This window comes from Solanum lycopersicum, chromosome 3 (genome assembly GCF_036512215.1).
Source record: "Solanum lycopersicum chromosome 3, SLM_r2.1".
NCBI classification, from domain to species: Eukaryota; Viridiplantae; Streptophyta; class Magnoliopsida; order Solanales; family Solanaceae; genus Solanum; species Solanum lycopersicum.
This window is the reverse complement of record NC_090802.1, coordinates 62,534,632-62,559,363: the sequence shown is the minus strand read 5'-3', so window position 1 is coordinate 62,559,363 and position 24,732 is coordinate 62,534,632. Positions and strand designations below refer to the sequence as shown.

The 24,732-nt window shown below is 31.4% G+C and overlaps 1 protein-coding gene and 2 long non-coding RNA genes across 3 annotated transcripts; 2 read left to right on the top strand and 1 right to left on the bottom strand.

Annotated features, from left to right (window-relative positions):
- The first annotated feature begins 1,827 nt into the window (after positions 1-1,827).
- LTL (lectin) lies at positions 1,828-3,194 on the top strand. The gene has a single exon (XM_069295333.1). It carries the CDS (start codon positions 1,855-1,857, stop codon positions 2,950-2,952), a length of 1,098 nt encoding a protein of 365 aa, XP_069151434.1. The 5' UTR covers positions 1,828-1,854; the 3' UTR covers positions 2,953-3,194.
- Positions 3,195-12,229: 9,035 nt separating this feature from the next.
- On the bottom strand, positions 12,230-18,250 carry LOC138347313 (uncharacterized). The gene is made up of 2 exons (XR_011220149.1): positions 13,561-18,250; positions 12,230-12,710 (listed from the first exon to the last, which is right to left on the bottom strand). It is a non-coding gene; the product is annotated as an uncharacterized lncRNA (long non-coding RNA).
- Positions 18,251-20,329: 2,079 nt separating this feature from the next.
- LOC138347312 (uncharacterized) lies at positions 20,330-24,732 on the top strand. The gene is made up of 2 exons (XR_011220148.1): positions 20,330-21,283; positions 22,481-24,732. It is a non-coding gene; the product is annotated as an uncharacterized lncRNA (long non-coding RNA).

Here is a 24,732-nt window from a genome sequence, read left to right as displayed (position 1 = left end):
AGTGTCCATCTTGGCGGTGCAGTTCTAGCAACAACCTTTTTGACAGCAATGAAGATTTTGTTAGAGAAATTGTTTCAGAGAGGTTCTCAGTGTTGAGATATAAATTTTGCAAAGGAGATTATGGAGAGGAGAAGCAAGTTGTTGAAGATTAAGTGAAGAAAGTGAACAAATTCATTTTGTCAAAAATTCAGGCCAAGAGGAAATTTGTTGGATTTTATTTTGTGTTAAATCAAACTAAATTATTCTTCGCGAAAGAGAGAGTAATAATTAGTGCGATTGAAAAGGAAAGGACATAAAACGTGATCCACAACGTGCTAAGAGAACATCATTCATGTCTCTCATTTTAACTAGTATCCACTAATTATAGACAATAAAATTACATAATCTAATTATTTTTAGAAATATTATTAAGTATTTTTTCATATTATTAATATTTAAATAAAAACAACAAAAAGAATGTTATAAATCTGGAAGTTGTATTCATGAAGCAATATGAATATCAATTGATTTTATCCAATGATCTAATTAATGTAATAATAATAATGATCAAATTAATGTAATAATAATAATGATCAATAACTTATAAGTTAGTCCAAATTCGGTAAATCGTTTTTTTTTTAGATTCTTTGAAAAAATTTGCAGACATTCTCTTCTCCATGGTAATATTTTTAAACAAATTTCATCTAATTAGTTTTGAATTCAACCTATAGTTGTTCAAAATTAAATTGAAATCAATAATTTAATTATTGGGTCAATAGTTTGGGTTAATGATTTAGCGGTTCGAGTCTCGATTTACTATAAACTTCTTATCAATTTATTGGTTCGGGTCTCAGTTTGGCCATATTCCTAAGCGAGTGCCCCACTAACCTGATAAAAACTTAATTAATTACATTTATATCACTTTAAGACATTATACACTTTTAGTCTTTGGGGGTTTACACTTTCAGACTCTTTACAGTGACTTTATATTTGACACCCAAATTTCACAATAATATTCCAAAGCTGTCACATAACTCATTGATTTACTGTCACTGCTCCCACGCCGATGAGTTATTTTGAATATCGTTCTCTAAGTGTCTAAATTGATGTTCAAATGGTTGATTCCCTTACTTTAAGTCTTTATTTTTATCTTCTCATTAAGTGAGTGAGCCAGTATGATATGCGTCCAATATTGCAATACTACAATCTGCAACAATTTTTTTTTTATTAGTAATGGTTTCTTGATCATTAATGATTTTCGTGAGTAGTGTTGTAATTGTTTTTCTTTATAGTTTATATCGAAATTGATTTGGTTGTTATGAGGAATCCTTTTGAGTTTAACAGTTTGGATAACATTTGACATCTATGTCCAAGTAAATATGGAGTGATATTAAGTGATTTATATAGTAACGGATTAGCAGAGAAAATTTCATCAATGACTGCTGGTTAATGCGTATTGTTAATTAGTGATTAGTTCATTAGTAATTCTCAATGAAAATTGTGTGAACTGTTCACAGTTAACCCGATAACCAAAGTGATAACAATCACTAATTGATAAATCAATAACTGCTACACTGATATCTTAACGGTTCCATAAAAATTTAACATGATTTTAAACCAATAACTTATAAATAAAATCGATATATTCCAAAATCAAATTAAACTGAGCAATACACAGTCTAATCGAAACTTATCTTGTACTTTTAATTAATGTGACCTTATTTTAACAAAAAAATACTTGATGTTGTGAATAATGCATGGATGAAAGTTGAAACCATATATATGATGATGAGATGAGTCGCTATCATAATTTTGTTATAAATAGTTTAGCATGAAGGAGACCAATTCACTCATTCATTCATCCTACAAATAAAAATGAAGGAGACCTTAATTATAAGTGTTTTATGTGTGGTGACTTTGCAATATTTGTTCCTTGTCTCAGCCGATAGGCTATCTCTTCCTCATAATGAAACCTTTGGCATGCCACTTTCATCCCCACCTCCGCATGAACCTTCACCTCCACCTCCATATCCGCGATGTGGAATGGGAGGTGGTGATGGAAAATGTAAAAGCAATGAGTGTTGTAGTATTTGGAGTTGGTGTGGAACAACAGAAAGTTTTTGTGCTCCGCAAAATTGTCAAAGTCAATGTCCACACACACCTTCACCTCCACCTCCATCCCCACCTCCGCCTTCACCTTCACCTCCACCTCCATCCCCACCTCCCCCTTCACCCTCACCTCCACCTCCGACTCCATCCCCACCTCCACCTGCACCTTCACCTCCACCTCCATCCCCACCTCCGCCTTCACCTTCACCTCCACCTCCATCCCCACCTCCCCCTTCACCCTCACCTCCACCTCCGACTCCATCCCCTCCTCCCCCTTCACCCTCACCTCCACCTCCGACTCCATCCCCACCTCCACCTGCACCTTCACCTCCACCTCCATATCCGCGATGTGGAATGGGAGGTGGTGGTGGAAAATGTAAAAGCAATGAGTGTTGTAGTATTTGGAGTTGGTGTGGAACAACAGAAAGTTATTGTGCTCCGCAAAATTGTCAAAGTCAATGTCCACACACACCTTCACCCTCACCTCCACCTACACCTCCACCTCCATATCCGCGATGTGGAATGGGAGGTGGTGGTGGAAAATGTAAAAGCAATGAGTGTTGTAGTATTTGGAGTTGGTGTGGAACAACAGAAAGTTATTGTGCTCCGCAAAATTGTCAAAGTCAATGTCCACACACACCTTCACCCTCACCTCCACCTACACCTCCACCTCCATATCCGCGATGTGGAATGGGAGGTGGTGGTGGAAAATGTAAAAGCAATGAGTGTTGTAGTATTTGGAGTTGGTGTGGAACAACAGAAAGTTATTGTGCTCCGCAAAATTGTCAAAGTCAATGCAAAAAGAATATAATCTCATCCGTCATGAATCCAATGAATGTGACCTACGGCATTGAAAGCTTCTAGATCAACGTTGTTACCTTGTCACTACTCACTATGTATTCCCTATATAGCTAGTAGAGGATATATATGCCTCTTCTGGGACTGTTCGTCAAGTGATTGAATAAAAACGTGTGTAATCATCGTATATTATAAAATGCATTATTAATTAGTAATATTACAATAAATAAATTAAAGGAGTGTTGTATAAATTAAGAGGTTCCTATATTCTACCTTAATTATTCTACTGGAGTATCATTTTTATTTAACTACCACTCTTTACATTACGTTATACAAAACTAAGAAATCAGAGGTACAATCAATAGCGATACGTACAATATTTCTCTTACGGTTTGGCGTTACTATATGAATAAAATAAGCATCAATTTCTTCACGATATAAAGGTGGTCATATACACTCCTACCAATAAGACCTGGACGATTATCCCTATCTTCAATAGTTTACGAGTTTACGTCCATCCCTAAATCAAGGCATCAATATGTATTATTATAACTCCGAGGGTAGTTAAGTACTTATGATTAAGCTTATTGAATTTAGTTCTTCAAAATTAATAATATGGATATACAAGAAATATCAAATGGTTATGTTTTCTCTTCCCCACTTTATTTTACTACTCTAAAACTTTAATATCCTTTTTGTTGACGGACAGAGAATTTTGCGCCTAATTTCCCACATCTTTTTATTTTGTAAGAACCAAAAAAATAATATTACAAGTTCATAATTTTTTTTCAGATCCTAAATTTAGAATTGAGAATCTTTAACATTGATGCAAAATTAGAAATAGTCAATCCGTTTAAATTATTGTTACTTCTCCAAGGACCTGTTTGGAAATAATGATAATTGGATTTGGTGTAATTGAATATAATTACACTTTGACATGCTTGGTTGGTCATGATCAATAAGCAATTCTCCAATAGTGAGGGAGATTAGTGAATTGTTGATAATTACATGATTGATTACTACGCTAATAATTTCTATCCTAATAATTACCTAAATCTAACTACCAGATGACTTCAAATTATTTTAGTATATCATTATAAAAGTTTGTTTGTGGAGAAAATGTTCAATTAGTTAGGTTAGTTCTACTTCTTTTGTTTATTTTTATCTATTTACTTATTCAAAAATAAATTTATTTTTACTAGCCACTTTTAATATATCAATTTTTTTTGCACATTAAGCCGATGATTCAATAAGCCCCGATTTTGTAATTGGCTTATCAGTGATTCTCAAATAATCCTAAATCTTATTAAAAATGGTGAATAATAAGATTCAATAAGCCCCGATTTTAAATACTTTTTTAAAATATTATTTTTAAGCAAGATTTGATCAATTTAACATTGAAAATATTATTTTATTGAGAAAATTATTACATGAATCGAAAATATGATTCTACAAGTAATACGTTGATAAATTTTAAATAAAGATAAGAGTTAGAATTATAGAATCTAATTCAAAAAGTTGATAACTTGATATATCCTACTTTAATATAAAAATTACGAAGAAATAAAAGGATATTTGTAATTTATTTTATTACACTTTTCAACTATTGGTTCATATTTTTGACAAATTATTACTCTAACTATCAAAGATTTGAAGAAATAGATTCTTAGAGTGCATAAGGAGTTAAAAAGATATTTAAAATGTGAGTGTTAGCAAAGAAAATATATAAATATATTATGAATAATTAATTCTATTTCATGAAAAAATTAAACATAATTTTTATTTTTTAGATATTTGAGGCAGCGGCCTAAAAAATTATATGGAAGAGCCGGCACTGGGCCCACCCTTCCACGTGTTCAAATTTTAGTATATGCACATGAAAAATAATTTTTGATCTATATAATTTCTACAATCTTTTATATATATAGTGTAACTCATTGACAAAAGGTGTTGACGTTCACCATGTATTACACTGATTCCACACTCACCCCACATCCCCCACCCACCCTCTTTTACCCCGCAATCTATGAATATTTTTGTTCTTTTATCGAAATCGAAAAAATATTTGATTTGAAGAATTTTTGAGTCGCCACTTAATTTTTGAGAAAAATCAAGAAAAACTTCTGTTTTCAAAAGACTTGATAGAAAAATCGATTGAAAACTTAAAGGGGTTCGGGGATTCAAATAAATATTTTAGAAAGGTGTTAGGCACCTAAAACATTCCGTTAGCCTACATTTATCCGACAACTAATTCGGTTTGGCTAAAATATTTAACTTAATTTATTTTGGGGTAAATTTAAAGTTGTTTGAAAATGAATACTTAGCTTTTCTAAATGAAACGTCTAAATTGAAAATTTTATTATTTTAAAACTATTGAAACTCGCTTCAATTTTAAGTCGCTAAAACATTCACGACATTCTACGGGGATGTGAAGTTTTCTAACTTTAAACTAGCGACATACAAAAACAAATAAATAAATGAAAGTAAGAGAGAGAGATAGAGAGAGAGTTGGACTCAAATCTGGGTTATCTGTCCGTCTGGACCAGTAATTGGACCCGTTTGACCTTTTGGGTCTTTGGCCCACTTCACTTATACCTATCCTAAACTCTAAGGATACAGTAAAATAATGGGAATTAAATGAGCTTATGCCCAACGACAACAAATACAAATTTTAAAAATAAACTTTGTAGTCTTTGGTCCAATCCTTCAATTTCTCCAACTTGTCCCGCTCGGAATTTCTCATCCTTGGACATGTTCTTCGATTCTGCGAGATACTTGATTGAATATGTAAAATTAGGCCTCCGTGGCCCAAGGGAAAAATGTGAGGATAGGATCCATATGCAAACAAAAAAAATGGAATGTAAGTGACAACTTAATCAATTAACATGAGGAAATATTGAAAATAGAATAAATATCACTATTTGAATATTGTTAGAGGCATTCAAGCAATCTAACTAGTAGTTGAGATGATTAAGATAAGAATCTTAAAATGATAAACATAAAAATGTGACTTTTGACTAATAAGAAAGTTACTGTATTGGGACTAAACCCAAGTATCTCTATATAAATAAATTAAAAGTAACAAATAAACATGCTAAGACTCACTGTTCAAACTAAAGATAGTTTTCATACACAAACTAAATGGGATTTCGAAGTCAAAACTTATCAACTATTAGCAACAGACAGTAAGGAAAACAAAATCTACGACCTTTGAACATGAACTGAAAGACATCTCTTTTTTTTTAAAGACAACATACATATCAACTGTCGATGGTATCACCTAACATGGAAAATTAATGCTCATTAAAAATAGTTCCAAAAAAATATGCCATTTAAAAATAAAATAAAAATATTTAATATCAAAATAATACACATTTCGTAGTATAAAATGTCAAAAAAAATAATACAAACATTGCATTACAAATTAGAAACAGACAAACAAACTAGCACTTCATATTTCATACCATATTAATATGCAATCCAGACAACTGACATCATGTTGACCAATTTTATACGATTTTTTCACCAACAATTCCATTAATATTACACATATCCACAAATAACAAAAAAAAATACCAATCAAAAAAATAAATATAGTACAATCTTACAACACTTTTAATACAATGAATTTGAAATACAAAGTAACACACTGTAATATCAATTTGTTTTATATTTTCAGAAAATAACTTTTGCTTATATTTTCAATTTTAATAAATATATATATTGTAACACGTTGTTGGTCTAAACATTCACATATTGCAATTTTTATTGTATGTAACATTTTTTATAGTAATATTTACCTACCAAAATGTATTGTGAAACAAAAACATCACAAACTTTATTATTAACAGAGATTACTAAGAACAAATCAGAAAACTATAATAAATATCAACATGACATATCCCATCTTCCACCATGTTTAATTAATATTGATAAGTTAATTTGAATGGTAAAGTGAACACATAAAATTTAAAAATATTGGTATACAATTAAAATGAAAACATAACAAAGGAAAGTTGATCTAACATAATGAAAAAGGAGTTTTTTTAAAAAAAAATTGTTAATGATGAAAATTTTAAGTGATATGTTCCTTCTCTAATAACTATTATCTCACTTTTTCATCATACTACTTTTTTGTATTTTATATATTATTATACAATATTCTAAATAAAAATTAGAATAAATAGAAATACGAATAAAATACATATTGAAATGAATACGAAATATAAAATTTTCGAAGAAATAAATAAATACACATGAAAAAAATATATGAATACAAATATATTTCTTAAATAACTATAAATTCATTTGGCATACCTATTGGAATGACTACAAACTAATAAAAAAAGATTAAGATTATCGAGAGAAAAAAAAGAACAAAGTTTGAGTTTTATTTGAAAATGTAACTGATGAGAAAATTTAGTGATCTTTACTTTTTTTTTTTAAATATTCGCTCTCTTGATTTTCTCCCTTTTGTTATTAAATAATTTTATTTTTTAAATAAAACAAATAATAAAAACATAAATAAGATACATAACAAAATAAAATTTTGATATTTTTACTAAATATTGAAAGTGTTGCTAATGAGCCCTTTTAAATGTTAAAATATTGACATTTTAAAAAATTTTCCTAAAAATATACATTAAGAACTGTAATATGAGCTCCTCCGGTTCTTTAGAAAAATATTTAGGTTCCTCCGATTCTTCAAAAGAATTAAAAATATATTAATAATAAATTAAAAAAGTGACATGACATCCTAGTAGTAGAGAAATAATGTGTTTTTTTTTGTGTCAAGTATATTTTGAGAAAAATAGGTAAAGTTAAGTGATATTGTAGTCCTAAAACAAACTTAAGTAATATTCCTATGTAATTTTCCAAACATGATGACTATTTAGGAAAATTACTCAGTTCTAAATATTATATAATTGTTTTTTCAATAAATGAGATGATAGATTTGATAATCTATGGGGATAGCTAGAGTGTCCGAGTGATTTTTGAATTTAAAATTTAAAATTGAATTACTTTTTTTTTTAAAAATGTATTATTAAATGATTTTTAAATTAAAATTTAAAATGTAAAATTTTTTAATTTTTAAAAAATTACAATTGAGTGACCATATGAGATGATACGTTAATTATTAATGTAATACTAGTAACATAATATTTGTCTTATATTATGGCTGATATTATTAGATGCGAAAATTGCGGCAATCAATTTCCTCGCTCACTAACCAAAAAGAAATGTCCATTTTTTTTATACTATTTCTTTTTTCTAAGATGAAGTCATAATCCAACAAAAGAAGAACGTGATATTATACTTATTTCTTTTGTTTTTCTCAATAAATTCTTAGGGTAACACGTGATGGTTGTCATTTCATTTCACGCTACATCATATATCTTTATTAATTTTTGCGTCATTTTTTTATTTTTTATTTCATTTATTGTCGTATTATGTTATCGTAAAAAAATTAAAATATTCTTAAAATATATATAATTGAATAAAAATATCTTCTATTAATAATTTGATCTAAAAATACCTCCAAAATTAATATTTTAATCCAAATAAAGCAAGAAATTAGGGGTGCAGTCGATGTAATAGTACACAAATTGTCTTACGGAGAAAATATTATATGTGAAAATATGGACGATTAATTTCTTCACTAATTAATTAAACCTTTTCTCAAAGTTCCTAACTTTTTATTTTGTTTTTGTTTTTGTTTTTCTATGATGAATTATAATTGATAATACTTGCCCTTAACATTTGTTGGAAGTTGTTAGTCATTAAATATTGTAATTTGAATAGCGATTTGCCTTGTGTACACCAAAGTTAGCCAAACAATTTTTAACCTTGTTTGCCTCTATGAAAATGGTTGAATCTTCAAAAGTAAGTTATTTGATTTTGTATTAGTTTCGAATTATTGAAACTGATAAATAATAAATATGGTCTTATTTAATTATGAGGGTAATATTCTCTTAATATATTGTAAAAATATTGAAGATATGCATTGGATGATTATCCTCTGTTTTTTTAAAAAAATGTGAATTAAATCTTTTTTTTTTGAAATCAAACTCAACCTAGAACTAGAACATTTGGGGGTTTTGCTAAAAATTAAAAGATACCTCTCTTAATATTTGGTTACAAAAACTATTGTTGTTCTTATTTCAATCAAACAAACAAAATCGTAATTGATTTCTATGAAAAAACAAGTAACAATTGTATTCGTATATCATTGTCATTACAATTACATTCAAATACTTGACATATATTTAAAACGTTCAATGATTGAAAATTAAAAATAAATTTTTGAAAGCAGCAAAAACAATAAATTCAAAAGGTCAAAATGTGGATTTATTAAAATTTTAATTTTGAATTGAGACAATAATAAATATAAAAAACTACTGATGTGTTTAGTAATATGGTCTTATTTAATTATGTGGTTAATATTCTCTTAATATATTGTGGAAATTTTAAAGATATGCATCGGTTGATTTTCGTTTGTTTTTAAAAAAATGTGAAGTTTTAAAAAAATTAAAACTTTTTTAAAAATCAAATTCAACCTAAATTTAGAAATTTTGGGGGTTCTGCTAAAAATTAAAAGATACCTCTCTTAATATTTGGTTACAAAAACTATTGTTGTTCTTATTTCAATCAAACAAGCAAAATCATAATTGATTTCTATGAAAAAGTAAGTTGCAATTGCACTTGTATATCATTGTCATTACAATTCAAATACTTAAGTGACTTGACATATTTTTAAAACGTTCAATAATTGAATATTAACAATAATTTTTTGAAAGCAGCAAAAATAATAAATACCAAAAGGTCAAAATGTGGATTTATTAAAATTTAATTTTGAATTGAAACAATAATAAATAGAAAAAACTACTAATGTATTTAGTAATGCGGTTTTATTATTTATGTGGGTAATATTCTTTTAATATATTGTGGAAATGTTAAAGATATGCATCGGATGATTATCCTTTGTTTTAAGAAAAATGTGAAGAAGAGTTTTATAAAAAAAATAAAACTTTTTTTCAAATAAAACTCACTCTAGAACTAGAATTTTTGGGGAGTTTTGCTAAAAAATAAAAGATACCTCTCTTAATATTTGGTTACAAAAACTATTGTTGTTCTTATTTCAATCAAAGAAGTAAAATTGTAATTGATTTCTATGAGAACACAAGTTAAAATTGCACTCCTATATCATTATCATTTGTCATTACAATCTAATACTTATAATATTTTTAAAACGTTCAATGATTGAATATTAAAAATAAAATTTTGAAAACAGCAAAAATAATAAACACGAAAAGGTCAAAATGTGGATTTATTAAAAATTTAATTTTGAATTGTGACAATTATAAATAAAAAATATTGTTGATATATTTAGTAAAACGTAGAGTTGTCAATATGAGCTAGCCACCCCATCCAGGTTAAATAATATAGGCTTTGCAGTTTGATGAGTCAAGCCGGCTGACTCATTTTTTGTGTAGACAAAAAATGATCGGCCCACCATGTGTGGGCTACCGTATTTACCGGGTCAACCCTCTTTTCTTAAAATTATATTTTTTTTATCTATAATTTTTTAAATTAAATTTTAATTTGAAATAAAATCAGAAATATCGAAAAAACAATATTACATGATATTAATTTTACTACTTGTTAATCAAATACACAAATAAAATTATCTATATAATATTTATTATGTTTAATTTCAAGTAAAAAATATAAATAGCCAAATAGAAATATCAATCTAATTATTTTCTAATAATCATAATAAATCGAAAAATCTATGATGATATTTCATAGGCTATATGACCTACGTAGTGATTTTCTAGAAATATTAGAATTTTTTTATTTCAAGTAGTACATATTTATAAACATAATTTGTATTTAAACTGTGTTCAAAATTTAAACAGATTTTGAGTGTAGACTCTTGTCTTTTTTAATACTTTATTTTATTTTTATTTTTATTTGACTCACGGGCCGGCCCTATCTATATTTCTCAAGCCCCACAAATTGCCAAACTTATTCAGGTCGAGCTAAAAAGTAATTTTATTAAATGGGCACAAAATGTCATAGCTCAACCCTATCAATTATGGTTAGGCCAGACCAGCCCGACGAACCTAACCCATATTTACGACACTAGTAATATTATCTTATTTAATTATGAGGGTGATGTTCTCTTAATATATTGTGGAAATGTTGACGATATGCATAAGATGATTATTCTTTGTATAAAAAAATGTGAAGAAGAGTTTTAAAAAATTAAAACATTTTTTAAAATCAAACTCAACCCTAGGACTACAAATTTTCGGGTATCTGCTAAAGATTTAAAGACCCCTCTCTTAATATTTGGTTACAAAAATTATTGTTTTTCTTATTCTCAGTCAAACAAGCAAAATCGTAATTGATTTCTATGAAAAAACAAATTACAATTGCATTCGTATATCAGAATCATAACAATTGCATTTCTATACTTGTCATACTTTTAAAACATTTAATGATAGAATATTAAAAATATTTTTTTTGAAAGCAGCAAAAATAATAAATATAAAAGGTCAAAATGTAGATTTATAAAAATTTTAATTTTTATATAAATTATTACACATTATATTAAGCCAAAAAAATTGAAAATTTCTAACTTCTTTGAAATATTTATTTTGAATTTGAAGCTTTGAGGGTTTGGAAACCAATCGCCAATTTTATTTTATTCTTTTAATTTGAGAGCACGTAGGTCTGTTTTTTTTTACTTATTAATTTATTTATTTTCTAATTAAAGTTCTGAGAAATAAAAGGATAATTATGAAATGTTTATGCTTGATATCTCTTCCTCGTCTTTTTAATTGGGGAAATTGTGCGGTAAACATTTAAATGTTGTAGCTAATTGTTTAGGAAAATTCTTATTCGCAATTACAGTTTTCCTTAATTTTGTTATTTGTCTGATTTGTATAATTCGGCTAATTTGTATAAAAAAAAATTATTGTATAACTTTTAAATTTTATATATGTTTATTCTAGCTATTTATATACTATTTATGAAAAAATCATAATAAATTATCTTGTTTATATATTGGCAAGCGAAATATACAATTGAAGTTGTGAAAAATTCCTATATTTATAAACAAAGAATTTGTATATTTTTTTAAAAATAAATGACATTTTTACGTAATTGGAATTTTGAAGGAAATCAAATAAATAGTTTAGCAAAGAATTAAATGTCATGAAGATTTGAATGAAAAGTTTTAGAGGACCCTAAAGTATTCTATACAAGTTTAAATAAAAGTTGTTACTCTATTTTATTTGTCCAACTTACATGTATTAGATGGATAAGGGTAACGATATATTGTTGTTTCTACTACTAATAATAATAATAAAAAAAAAAGACGCTGTTATCAAGTTTACATTCAGTAATAATAATTTTGTTATAAATAGTCGAAGAGCATTTCATTCATGTTTGTAGAAAATAAAAATGATGATGAGGATTACTATCATTTTAGCTTTTGAATTGTTGGTTTTTACGATGGGGTCAGACTTTGATGTTCGAAAGAATGAAACTTTGGAAGGTATTGATGAGCCATACCCATCGGGGCGATGCGGATGGCAAGCTGGTGGTAGAAAATGTCCTCCTAAACTGTGTTGTAGTAGGCATGGTTGGTGTGGAACCGAACGGGGCTGTTGTGATCCAGATTTTTGTCAAAGTCAATGTAGCGGTACACCAATGCCACCTTATATAGCACCATTTCTAACCGCACGACAACAGCCTGCTAGAGGTATGAGAGGCATTCGAAGCTTCTTCCTCAACGCAGATATTGTCTGGTGGATCTATTATTATTATTAATATTAATGCTATGTGTGTAATCATAATGCATATAAAAAAATGCATCAAACAATGTTTATAAATAAATGAATGAATGAACGAACGAACTATGATGATATCCAATACTATTCCTATCAATAGGAATTTATTACCGGTCTCTTCAATCATAATTAATTAGAAATTGTTGGTTGTGATAATTTATTGCGTGGCATAAATTATGTATCGTACAGCTCTCTTGGTAAAACATCCACTTTCTAAAGCGTAAAAAAATGTTTCACTTCATAAAGGGTATGAAAACACTATTTCATACACTTTATAAGGTGTGATAAATAATTTCGTTATATATTAAATTATATACATTAGGAGACTAACGAAAAAGTTTACATGATATATTAATGTTTCATAGGTTCGAATATTAAAATATTACACTTAATGTTTCATATGTTCAAATCTTTCCAACATATGAAATATTATGTCGTTTTTGTTGATGATCATAGGGGTAGGCATTCGGTATTTCGGTTCGGTTCGGGTTTTTTTCGATTTTTTCGGTTTTCGATTTTTTAAAATTACGTACCGAATACCGAACCGAAATATTTCGGTTCGGTTCGGTTTTTATTAATTCGGTTTGGTTTTTTATTTCGGGTTTTTAATGGGCCTGTTTAGTGGGCTTTTTAAAATTTTAAACTTTACAATTTTTTGTTTGATTTTTCAACTTAATGGGCTAAAAAGTAAAAATAGACAATATATAAAAAAATCATAATAAATTCCCAATAACTATTAACTAGTAACAAAAACAAAATCAGATGAAAATATCAAAAAAAAAAATCAAAAAAACTGAAATTACGATTTACATACCTGCACCTGGGTTGGCTGGTGGCTGGCTGCTGCTGCTGTCGCCGGCGGCTGGCTGCGGCTGACCTGCTGGCTGCTGCTACTTGCTGTCGCGGCTCGCGGGCGGCTGCTGACCTGCTGGCTGCTGCTCGAGGACGGCGGCTGGCGACGCTGCTACTGGTGGCGGTGGACGCCGGCTGGAGTAAAAGAGGAAGAGGAGAAAAGAAGGCAGAAGTTGTGCTGAAGAGTGAAGAGGAGAGGATGAAGTTGAAGAGAGAGGATGAAGTTGAAGAGATGAAGTTGAAGAGAGAGGATGAAGTTGAAGAAGTTGTGCTGAAGAGTGAAGAGGATATGGTATTAGGGATTTAGGGTTTTTTATTTTTTTTAAAAAAATTATTTAATACTAATAATTATTAAATATAATATAATTTATAAATTAAAATATAATATTTCGATTTAAATCAAAATACCAAATTTCAAAGTAATGCGTACCGAAAATCGAACCGAAATACCGAAAATACAAAAAAATAAACCGAATACCTAACCGAAAACCAAAATTCCGGTGTTTATGCCCACCCCTAGATGATCACACAACATATACATGGATTTATCCACTGAAAAAGAAGTTTGAATTCTTTGAGGTGTTTCTAAAATTTCAAAAAATGGTAGAAAAACAATTTTCTAAAGAGATTAAGACTTTTCAGTGTGATAGAGGTGGTGAGTTTATCCAAACAGACATCATTAAGCATTTGGAAGATCATGGCAGTGTGAGATATGTTTCATGTTCTAACACACCTGAACAAAATGGAGTTGCAGAGAGAAAACATAGGCATATTGTGGAGACTGACTTAATTTTACTACTTCATGCTAATCTGCCTTTGTTTTAATGGGTTGAAGCTTTCCCCACTTCAGTATTTCTCATCAATAGACTGCCTTTATTAGTCCTAAAAATGGTGACTCCATCTGTTAAGTTGTATGAGGAACAACATGATTACAACAGTCTAAAAGTGTTCGGGTATAGATGTTTTTCATATATCAAGGGTAACAATAAGTTTAGTCCTAAGACCTATCCTTGTGAGTTCATTGGGTACAACAGCTTACACAAAGGATATAAATGCTATCATTCCTCTACAAGGAGAGTTTACATATTTAGACATGTTTTGGTTGATGAAAACACATTACCCTATGTGTCTCAAAAATATTCTCAGACTAACATTGATGTCTCACCTCACCTTGCTACTTTTGTTGAATCTTTCTCTAGACTTTAGGCACATGATAATTATGATTTAGGAAAAGTACAGACTGTTAGCCCACATATTACTAGTTATAATGCTGCTACACCTCATGTACTCATTGATGATGAGAGTATTATTGACCTCTTAGGCGCAAAATCAAATACTAAGAAACAGGTTGAGGTCGATGATCCATATAGTAATATTGAAAGTCCAGCTGTAGATTTTGAATCTGCCAACAACAGTGAGGAACATGTTGCTCTTACAGGTGCAACCAATGATCATCATCAAACAACAACTTTAGTTGATGTACCAGTTGACCATCAACTTAACAATACTACACTCCAGTCCACTACCTTAGTTGATGTACCAGTTGAGGAACTTCCTGCACCACAATGGCATCATTTGAGCACCATGAACAAGGCGAAGAAACAACAGTTCACTTGTTGCTCGTAGCAACTGTTTTATTTAAAAATTACTATTAACTATTTTTTGGTTTAAAAATGGAAAAATTGACTAGGTTTCGAAAAATCAATTAATCTTATTGTTTAAGAAAAATCGACCTTCAAAATCGGAGTCGCCACTTGATTTTCGATAAAATCAAGAAAACTTCAAAAGATTTAAAAAACAGATTAAAAATCAATTGAAAAGGGTTCGAAGTTCAATGTACATCTCGAGAAGGTGTTAGGCCCTCGGGATGCCCGCTAACTTGCGGTTGACCGGCGAGTTGACTAAATGACTTTTAAAATAAAATTTTTAACTAAGTAAAGAGAAAATTCATTTTGATATTTTGTATTTCATTCTTTTTACTCTTTTTTTTTTTTCTAAAGGGAAATGTTTAGAGGAATTAATTTAAGGAAAACTAAATGGTGATAAAAGTGAATAAAATAGTAAAATTTAAAATAATGAAAAATGGCTACCCTTTAGGAGATTATTAAAATTCTACCAAGATATTAAATAATTCAAACAAATAAATAATAGAGAAAGAAATATTTGAACTTGGGCTTGATTGCCCAGATTCTTTCATTTGGGCTTTGGCCCACTTGTCATAAACTAATCCTTATACTTGGGCCTTCTTTAAAATCTGCAGAAACAAATGGCCTTTGGGCCTGTTAATAAAAGGGGGGCTGAAGGGCCCTGGCCCCATCCTGAAAAAGAATCACAAAGTATACACAAATGTATACATGCTGTATACAGCATATATTTGACCCATTTGGACCTCTCAAGCCCTGCACCTATTTGAATATATATTTTCCGTTACTTTTCCCTGTATTGCCTTGCGTATTTGTACCTGTACAATTTTTAAAACTTACTTAACAAGTGTATATCGTCGCTCGATAATGTATACTAATGTATACGGGCTGCACCCTACGTCCGCATTGTTTGCCTAATTCCGAATTTTAATTAGAATAGGCGTCCCTCTACGTTCCCCTGCCAATCACATTTTTTACACATATTTATATTATATCGTGTCTGTATATCAGTGTATACAGACTGTATATCTGCCTGTTTTTCAACTTTCTGAAGTTGAAAACTCCTTCCCAGGAGCGTAATTTCCCTGCTATCAAACCAGATTTCGAGTTCGGATTTCCTGTGCATTTTCGACATGTATACCAGTGTATATCAGATGTATACAACTGGTATACAGCTTCTTCAACATCTGCAGATTATTTCCAGCACTGCATTTCCACCTGTTCTTCAACTTGTCCATCAATTTACCAATTTTGGAGAGGCTGGACGACTCGAGAGTGGAGGTTTGAGCCTTTACGGCTCAATGAGAAAGTGCAACGAGATGGATTAAAGTTCATGAGGACTCGAGGAGAATTTTCCATGCAATAAAAACAAGACAAAAGAAGGGAATTAGGAGGGTAGAATTCAATATCACATCATAATATTAATGTCACCCATAAACAAAATAACCATGATAATCCATACGATTTACATCAATCAAACCCAACTTAGAAAAGCAAATCGGAGACGAAGTGAGATATATTTCAAACAAAATCCTACAAACTTCGGCTATGCATGCTGGAATGTATGAAAGCGACAGCCTATAGCTTCCAAAATTTCAAAAGTAATACTTCAAACTCAAATATGCAGAAATACAGCCATTAAGTATGAAGGAAGTGAGCTGCTAAAAATTGAAAGGAAACAGATACACAACACACATACGAACTTTAATCACGCACAATCCAACTGTTTATCAAACTAGGCAAGAAAACAATTCCTTTAACTCACTACAAGACTTCGTATTAATGCAGTCAACCACAAGTGACCTTGCAAGAGGAAAAAACAGCCTCTTAAACTACAGATTTCCCAAAAATTTTGGATAATTGACGTTGGTTCATAACCGGTTTAAACACAAGAACAGTGGCTTAACGTCAAATGCAAAACACACACATTCATTCCTGCTGACTATAGGCAGACTATATGAGAAGCATAGCAATTCAAATATATATATATATATATATATATAAAATGTAGACAAGCTAAGCAACATTCATGTTCTCTTGAACCGTGTACTTCAACAAAACTTAGAGATGGTTCAAATGAAGAGAGGCTTCAGCTACAACTCCAGCGAGATAAACAACATGAACAAACTTAGAACGAGATAGGCAAAACAAGAGAAGACTACACTCTAAACACACAAAAACGCACAAACAGTTCAATAGCATTCGAACGAACAGACTCGATAAGAGAATTAGCGAGCCAGCTGCAACATACATCCGTATTCAAATTTCATAACCGTCATCACCACACGAATCGTCAGAAGAAGCCATTTCGAAATGAAAGAAACAAGAAAGTTTATGCGAAGTAGGGGATTACCTGTCGACGAGCAGCGAATTGAGACGCTACGAGCAGGTGCGAACTGCTTCTGCCACGAATGACAACTCGAACACCCAAGCGAGGGAAGGAAGCCGATGGATCGATCAACTCTTCCGAAGTGCGTAAGGAAAGCTGAAGAACTGGACTGTTCTTATGCTAAAATGTTAACAAAGTTTCAACCAACGATTCAACTTAAACTTTCGACTAAATTTCCAAAAATATCCAACCCAAATTCTGCTTTTTTTTCCGAATTTTTCGATGAAAATCTCCCCCCTTCTCTGACGAAGAAATGGGGTATTTATAGAGGAGAAGAATTAGCCCCTTCTTGAATTCAAAAAATTTCAAATTCACTTTGAGTCAAACCTCACATGGCAATCGCGTGCCGGCGAGGATGATTGCGACGTTTCGCAGACCTGCTTGACAGGGGCAGGTATGGGTCTCTGCGCTTCCGTCTTGTTCATGCGAAGAGGAGGGTGGAAGGGAGAAGAGCGTGGGGAGAAAGACGCGGGTGAGAGATCGCGGAGGAGAGAGTGAGAGAGCGTGGGGAGAGATGCGATGGGGGGAGAGATCGCGTCTATTTTTCGCTGGGTTGTTGGGGGTTCTGAGAATTGTGCGATTTCAGGGGAATTTGTCGCGTTTCTTTCTGGGAATTATTGGCTGCTGGTCTGGGGACGCGCTTAGGGGAAGAAGAAGGGAAGGGGGTCGGGTCGGAGCGGGTCACAAGGGTTTGGGTCGTTGGGTTTGAATTTGGTTGGGTATTTGATTGGTGTTTAATGAATTGGGTATTTAGGTGTGGGCTGAGGGAAATTTGGGCTGTTGGATAGAGAATGGGCCTCAGAATTGAGGTGGGGTTGACAAGGGGAAAGGGAAATGGGCCGCTCATCCTTTGGGCCTGGGGCGGCTGGAAAGGAGAGGGGGGGAAATTGGAGTGGGCTGGTAGGTTGGAGAAGGGCCCAATTTCGGCTCTAAAGTGAATAAAAGGGAAAACAAGTCAAATTTAAGAAGAGTCAATCGATTTAAAACGAATTTGATATAAATTTATTAACGAGCTTATTTATTTAGCAACATAACTACTTAAATTATAAAATAATGATTCAAAATATAGTTGTGATTTAAAGTAAACTAGTTTAATAGAATACCTTCAAAACTTAAGATATACATATATACATATACATATGCATACATATGTATATGTATATATACATATTTTTATTTTTTTATTTTTTTATTTTTTTTATTTTCGCAAGACTTATAAAACTAATTAACTTAAATAATTTGAAAACTAATGAAGCTCGATAATTAATTTATACCAACGCGGGTCAAAAATTGGGTATCAACAGCAACACAGAAATTTTGAGAGAAACAAATAGTACTAAGGAAACACTAAAATCACCTTATTGGATTGCAGCAATGCAGGAAGAGATTAATGTTTTAAATACTAATAAGACATGAATTTTGGTGCTTAAATCTTCTGATATGAACTTGGTTGGATTAAAATAGGTGTTCAAGACAAAATTAAAAGATGATGGAACAATAGATAGATACCAGGTCAGACTTGTGGAAACGGGATTCTTGCACTTGAAAGGATATTTTTTAAAGAAACATTCAGTTTTATAGTTAAAGTAACAACTATTAGGGTGGTTCAATCCATTGTTGTCAGTTCAAAGTGGGAAGTTAGACAACTCGATGTCAGAAATATCTTTTTCCATGGCTTCTTACAAGAGGAGGTGTACATGAGTCAACATCCTGGTTTTATTGATCCCAGTATCCTCAGTATATATGTCTACTTAAAAAGGCGTTGTATGGTCTTAAACAAGCAGCAAGAGCCTAGTTTGATAAGTTCAATATATATATCTCTTACACCTTAGTTTCATTTGTAGTAAGGTTGACCCTTTCTTATTTACTTTGAAAACTCACAAGCGAACAATATTTCTCTTGTTATATGTGGATGATATTATTGTCACAGGAAGTAATTCATCTCATGTCTCAGAGTTGGTTCTACAACTTGGGAAGGAGTTCGCCATGAAAGATCTTGGCCATTTACACGTTTTTCTTGCAGTTGAGGTTAAGTATTTTAATGGGGGCATACACTTAAGTCATAGTAAGTATGTTGCTGAGCTGTTAAACAAGACTGAAATGACTTTTGCAACGGGTATAGCCACTCCTTTGGCTCAAGAACATGATCTTCATAAAGCTGTTGGAAGCCTGGTTGAACCATCATTTTATATAATGATAGTAGAGAGTCTTCAATACTTGATTCTTACAAGACCAAATATTACTCATGTTGTGAATTTAGCAAGTCAATTTATGCAAAATTCGAACAGTGAGGGGTGAAAAGAACTCTCAAATACATCAAAGACACTCTACACTTAGGACTTAGACTTATTTCACAATCACCATGAAGGTTGTATGGGTACTCCAATGCTCATTAGGGAGGTTGTACCACCAGTAAGAGATCAACAACAGACTATTACATCTACCGAGGTGCAAACTGTATTTCTTGGACCTCTAAGAAACAATCCATAGTTAGTCGTTCAAGTGTTTGTTGACACCCAATTTTGACCGACCTTTAACCATTTTTTAGGATTATATTCGACTAAATACGTATTTTAAAATTTACTTAAAGTTTCGAAGTTTTAATCGATTTTTCTCAAAAATTATATATTTTAGTATCATTTTCTTTATAAAATTATTGTAAATATTATTTCAAATGTTTTAAAATTTAAATGATTTTCAATTATACAAATATTTTAATGTATGTAGTATTTTAATAAAATTATTTAAATTCTAGCCTATTCTATTCTAAAATCTTCCAATTCTAGCCACTTGAATTAGAGTTTTATTACAATCATAGCCTCCCTTTCATTTCAATTCTAGCCACTTTAATTGTAATTTTAGCCATTCTATATCTTTGCTAATATAATTTCAAAACTTCATCTTTTGATCTCATCCGTCCATCTTAAAAAATAAATCCTAGATCGAATCCTAACCCTTCATCGCTATCTAATCTAACGGTTGTGATTAACTCTCATATTCGCTCAACATCTAAAATAACCCCTAAGATTTTTCATTCAATTCTTCTCCTTCCCCTTCCTTGGCAGCCGCCAGCCCCCTCTCTCTTTCTCCCCATTCTTTTCCGGCGACCGCCTCTTTCTCCCTCTTTCCCTTCTCCTTCTTCCCTCCTCTTCTCTCCCATCCGCTTCCTCCACTGCTCCATCTCTCCCCACCTTCTCTTCCCCGTCATTGGCAACAACAAAACAACAATAAAAGAAGACCGGTGGACGGCAGCAGCTCCGGTGGAGGATCAGCAAAGGCATCGACCAGCATCCCGGCGTCATCCTCTCCTCTCTTCTCTTCTCCGTCCATCTCTTCATCTCTTCTCCGCATTTTTTTAATCTTTGGCAGCATTCAGGCGAGCTGCCAGGCAGTAGCAACTCCACGCAGCAGCAGCCAGGAGAGGCGACCAGACGCAGCAGCAGCAACGCTAGCCAGCAGCCCCATCGTCCCCCTCTCTCCAGCCGTCTCTTTCTCTCCCCCCTCATCCCTTCTCTCTTCTCCCTCCGCCTCTCGCTCTTCTTCTTTTTGCAGGACTAGGAGCAGCAGCGAGAACATGCGATAAACAAGGAGGCTCCTACAAGAAACGGGAGGTAAATCAACAGATAAGGTGAATCTTTTCAGATATGTCCCAGGTACATGTTTTTTATGCGAACTTCTATTACTTAAATCGATGCATGTGGGCTGTTGTTCTATATCGATATTTTTGTTAGTTTATTGTGCTTGAAATTCATCTTTTGTATCTGTTTAAATATAATATATCGCGATTTAATATGATTTCGGTGTTAAAGCTAGATGTGATTGAGTTGAGAATTGCTGTTAATATGTTATTGTCGGAAATTACAGCATGTTATCTTGCTTATGTTCCTTTCACCTTGAATCTGATTTGGTGGGTTTGATTAAGGATTTTAATTGGCCCCAATAATATTCATTGTGACTATATCATTTTTTGTTTGTCAATATTGCTCTTGTGACAATGACAGTTGGTGTAAATTGGCATAAATTGCTTATATGATTAACATATATTTATGCCCTCTTGATGTAATGTAAAAAAAAAAGAAATTGGTGATTCATTTTACCTCTCTGTTATTCACTCCGTAACCGATTGTTAACCTTTTGAAATTAGAATAATTGGTTGTCTTATCGGAAATGGTATAATAGTTTGAGTAATAACTTAATTTCAATTCAATTTAATTTATTTAGTGAGCTCATTTAAGCTTAGGATTTGCTTATGGTAAGTATATATTGATCCAATTGTGATTTGTTACGGTGTCTTTTAAATGGTATTTGTTGATTTCTTGTATCCCTTAAAATATTATATTCATCTTTAGTTGATTATTTGATTAATTTTAATATTCTAACATGTTGTATTTTAGAAAAGTAATATTTAATTAAGTTAAGAGAATTGCATTGATTTCTTACTTGCTTATTTATGGTAAAATAATATTTTCTGATTTTGGCTTCTTTTTATTTAAGGAAAATATATATTACTCTTCTCATTTTATTACTTGCTTATATTTTGGTAAAATATTTAAATAATTTGGCTGATTTGACTTCCTTCAAAATAAGAAAATAGTATTATAATTGATTCCTTAATTTATTTATCTTCCTTATTAAGTGCACCCCTCTTTGCTATATAAATAAGACCCCTTTTTATTTATTAAAAAAAAACTAATCAACTCACAACTCATACATTCATTCACTCTCAATCACAAAACTCTCTCATCATTCTCCCTTCTCTCATTTGCTCTCTTACTACTTAACAAACATTAATATTCCGGTAATTATTCAAGGGTTCTTCTTTGCTATCTTATTACTTTGTTCAAGTAAAGGTTGAATCAATTCGTTTTGCTTAACGGGTTTCATATTTGAAGTTCAAGTTGAAGATTAACTGAAGAAGGATTTATTTATTTGTTTGAATGTATATATATATCTATATATTTTTATTTTTTCGCTATTTTATTTATTCGAATGATGTAACAATTGTAACCCTAAAGATCATATAATAAATTTATTTGGGGGTCGTCTAGGGGAGGGGGATTTATATGCTTATTTGTTCGTTATATTTTTTAGAAATCATGCCTATAAGTTTGTCTTTAACCACCTAGATTTAATGTTTATAGGTGTTATAATCTAATCAATTTTCAATTTGCTTGACACTTTTGTTAATAAAGTCTAAAAATAATAAACTAGATTCCGTTAATGTTAAAAGTAAATCATAGTAATAGGCCGATTAGGTGTTTTAATAATGTTATAATTTTAGCATCATCTTGTCATGTAGAAACCATGTCTAAGGTTTAATTTGTTCATATCATTTACAAAATCATGCATATATATGTTACATTGTTTTTTTTAAACACCTAGAAATCATGTCTATAGGTTTGTAAATAATTTTTTAACAAAATTTGTTTGTGCATATTTGTGCCCTCCCCTTAAAATTAGTTAATATCATTAGAAATCCTATTTGTCCTCTTGAAGATTTCCGCATTCATTATGCAATTTTTTTTATTAGAATCATTTTATGCATCTAGCAAGTTACTTAGTTTAAAAATATTTCATATCAAAACCTTGCAACATAATTCAATCTTTCTTTAAATTTTGGATTGATTATGACTCTGCTTATTTTTGAAATAAATTATAAAGTACTATCTCCTAACCTATCGTTAGTGGGAAAGTCAAAGGAACTACGAGGTCTAGTTCCAATTTTTTTAAACCCGATGCGTCCCTGGAAGTACCACTTCCCATGAATTTCAAAAAGAATTATGTGCATTTATATGTAAATGTTTATGTGCCTACGTGTGAACTAAATCTTTTAAATCATTTTTCAAAACATAACTATTTTTAGACCGACCTCAAATCAAAATTGTTTCTATGGTGGAGGAGCGCGATAAATAATATCGTGGCATCATACCTATAAAGAAACAAACATTTTTTTAAAATAAAAATTCCTATTCAAAACTTATCAATTTTCAAACTTTATTTTCGCACATATTAATTGCTTAATATTTGCCAATTTTGTTTATAACATAGTGTCGTATGTCAAAATAAATAAAATGAGCTTAATTGTTTATTTATTGCCATCACCTAGCTTTACATATCTAAATAAATAAGAATAATAGTCTTAATTGTTTCGTATTTGTTATCACTTAGTAAGATTAAATAAATTAATAAACGACCTTGATTGCTACTTGTACCCTCACATAGATTGCATGAGATATGGTCGGGACCCACACTTGTGGGCCTCGAGGGATGTCTAACACCTTCCCCTCGAGGTAATTTGAACCCTTACCCTAATTCTCTGGCTCGTTGACCTTAGTTAGACATAGTTAGGTTAGATAGGTGCCTTAACGCGCCTTAATTCGTTAGGTGGCGACTCCAAAACTCAAAAATCCCAAAAGAGTTGTTAGGTCGTGCACAAAACCCGTTTTTCGCGAAAATGGGGCGCGACAGTGTTGAAGCTGAGTATAAAACACTTGCCTCCACTGCATCAGAGATGGCATGGATCATGTATCTACTTCATGATCTTGGGGTGTTTCTTCGATGTGTACCTACATTGTATTGTGAAACCATGAGTGCTTTGTACATGACAGTTAATCCAGTTATGCATACTAGGACTAAACATGTTGAAATGGACTATCATTTTGTTCGTGAGAAGGTGGTTGGAGGACAACTTGTTACTCAATTTGTGAGGCTAAGGATCAGCTAGCAGATATTTATACAAAAGCATTAACCAAACAGGTTTTTGCTGAGTTTTATCGCAAGTTAGGAGCTACAGTTCCTCCACTCACTAGCTTGTGGAGAAGTGTTGAAGGAAGCTAATGGAACAGGTCAAATGAACAGGTTCGCTGAAGTTGTCTGACGAGTTAGAGTTTGAGTTACAGTAGAGCTAAACTACTCAATCCTAATTTATGTACAAGTCTATACTTTGTACGACTAAAGCTGATGTAGTCGACTAGGATTAGGTGTACATAATATATTTGTGTTGTATTAGGCTTCCTAGTGTAGCTAGTATAAGACTTTTCTTCTATATAAGGAGTATGTAACTCAATCATTCAATCATCAATACAATCTTTGATTCTTCACA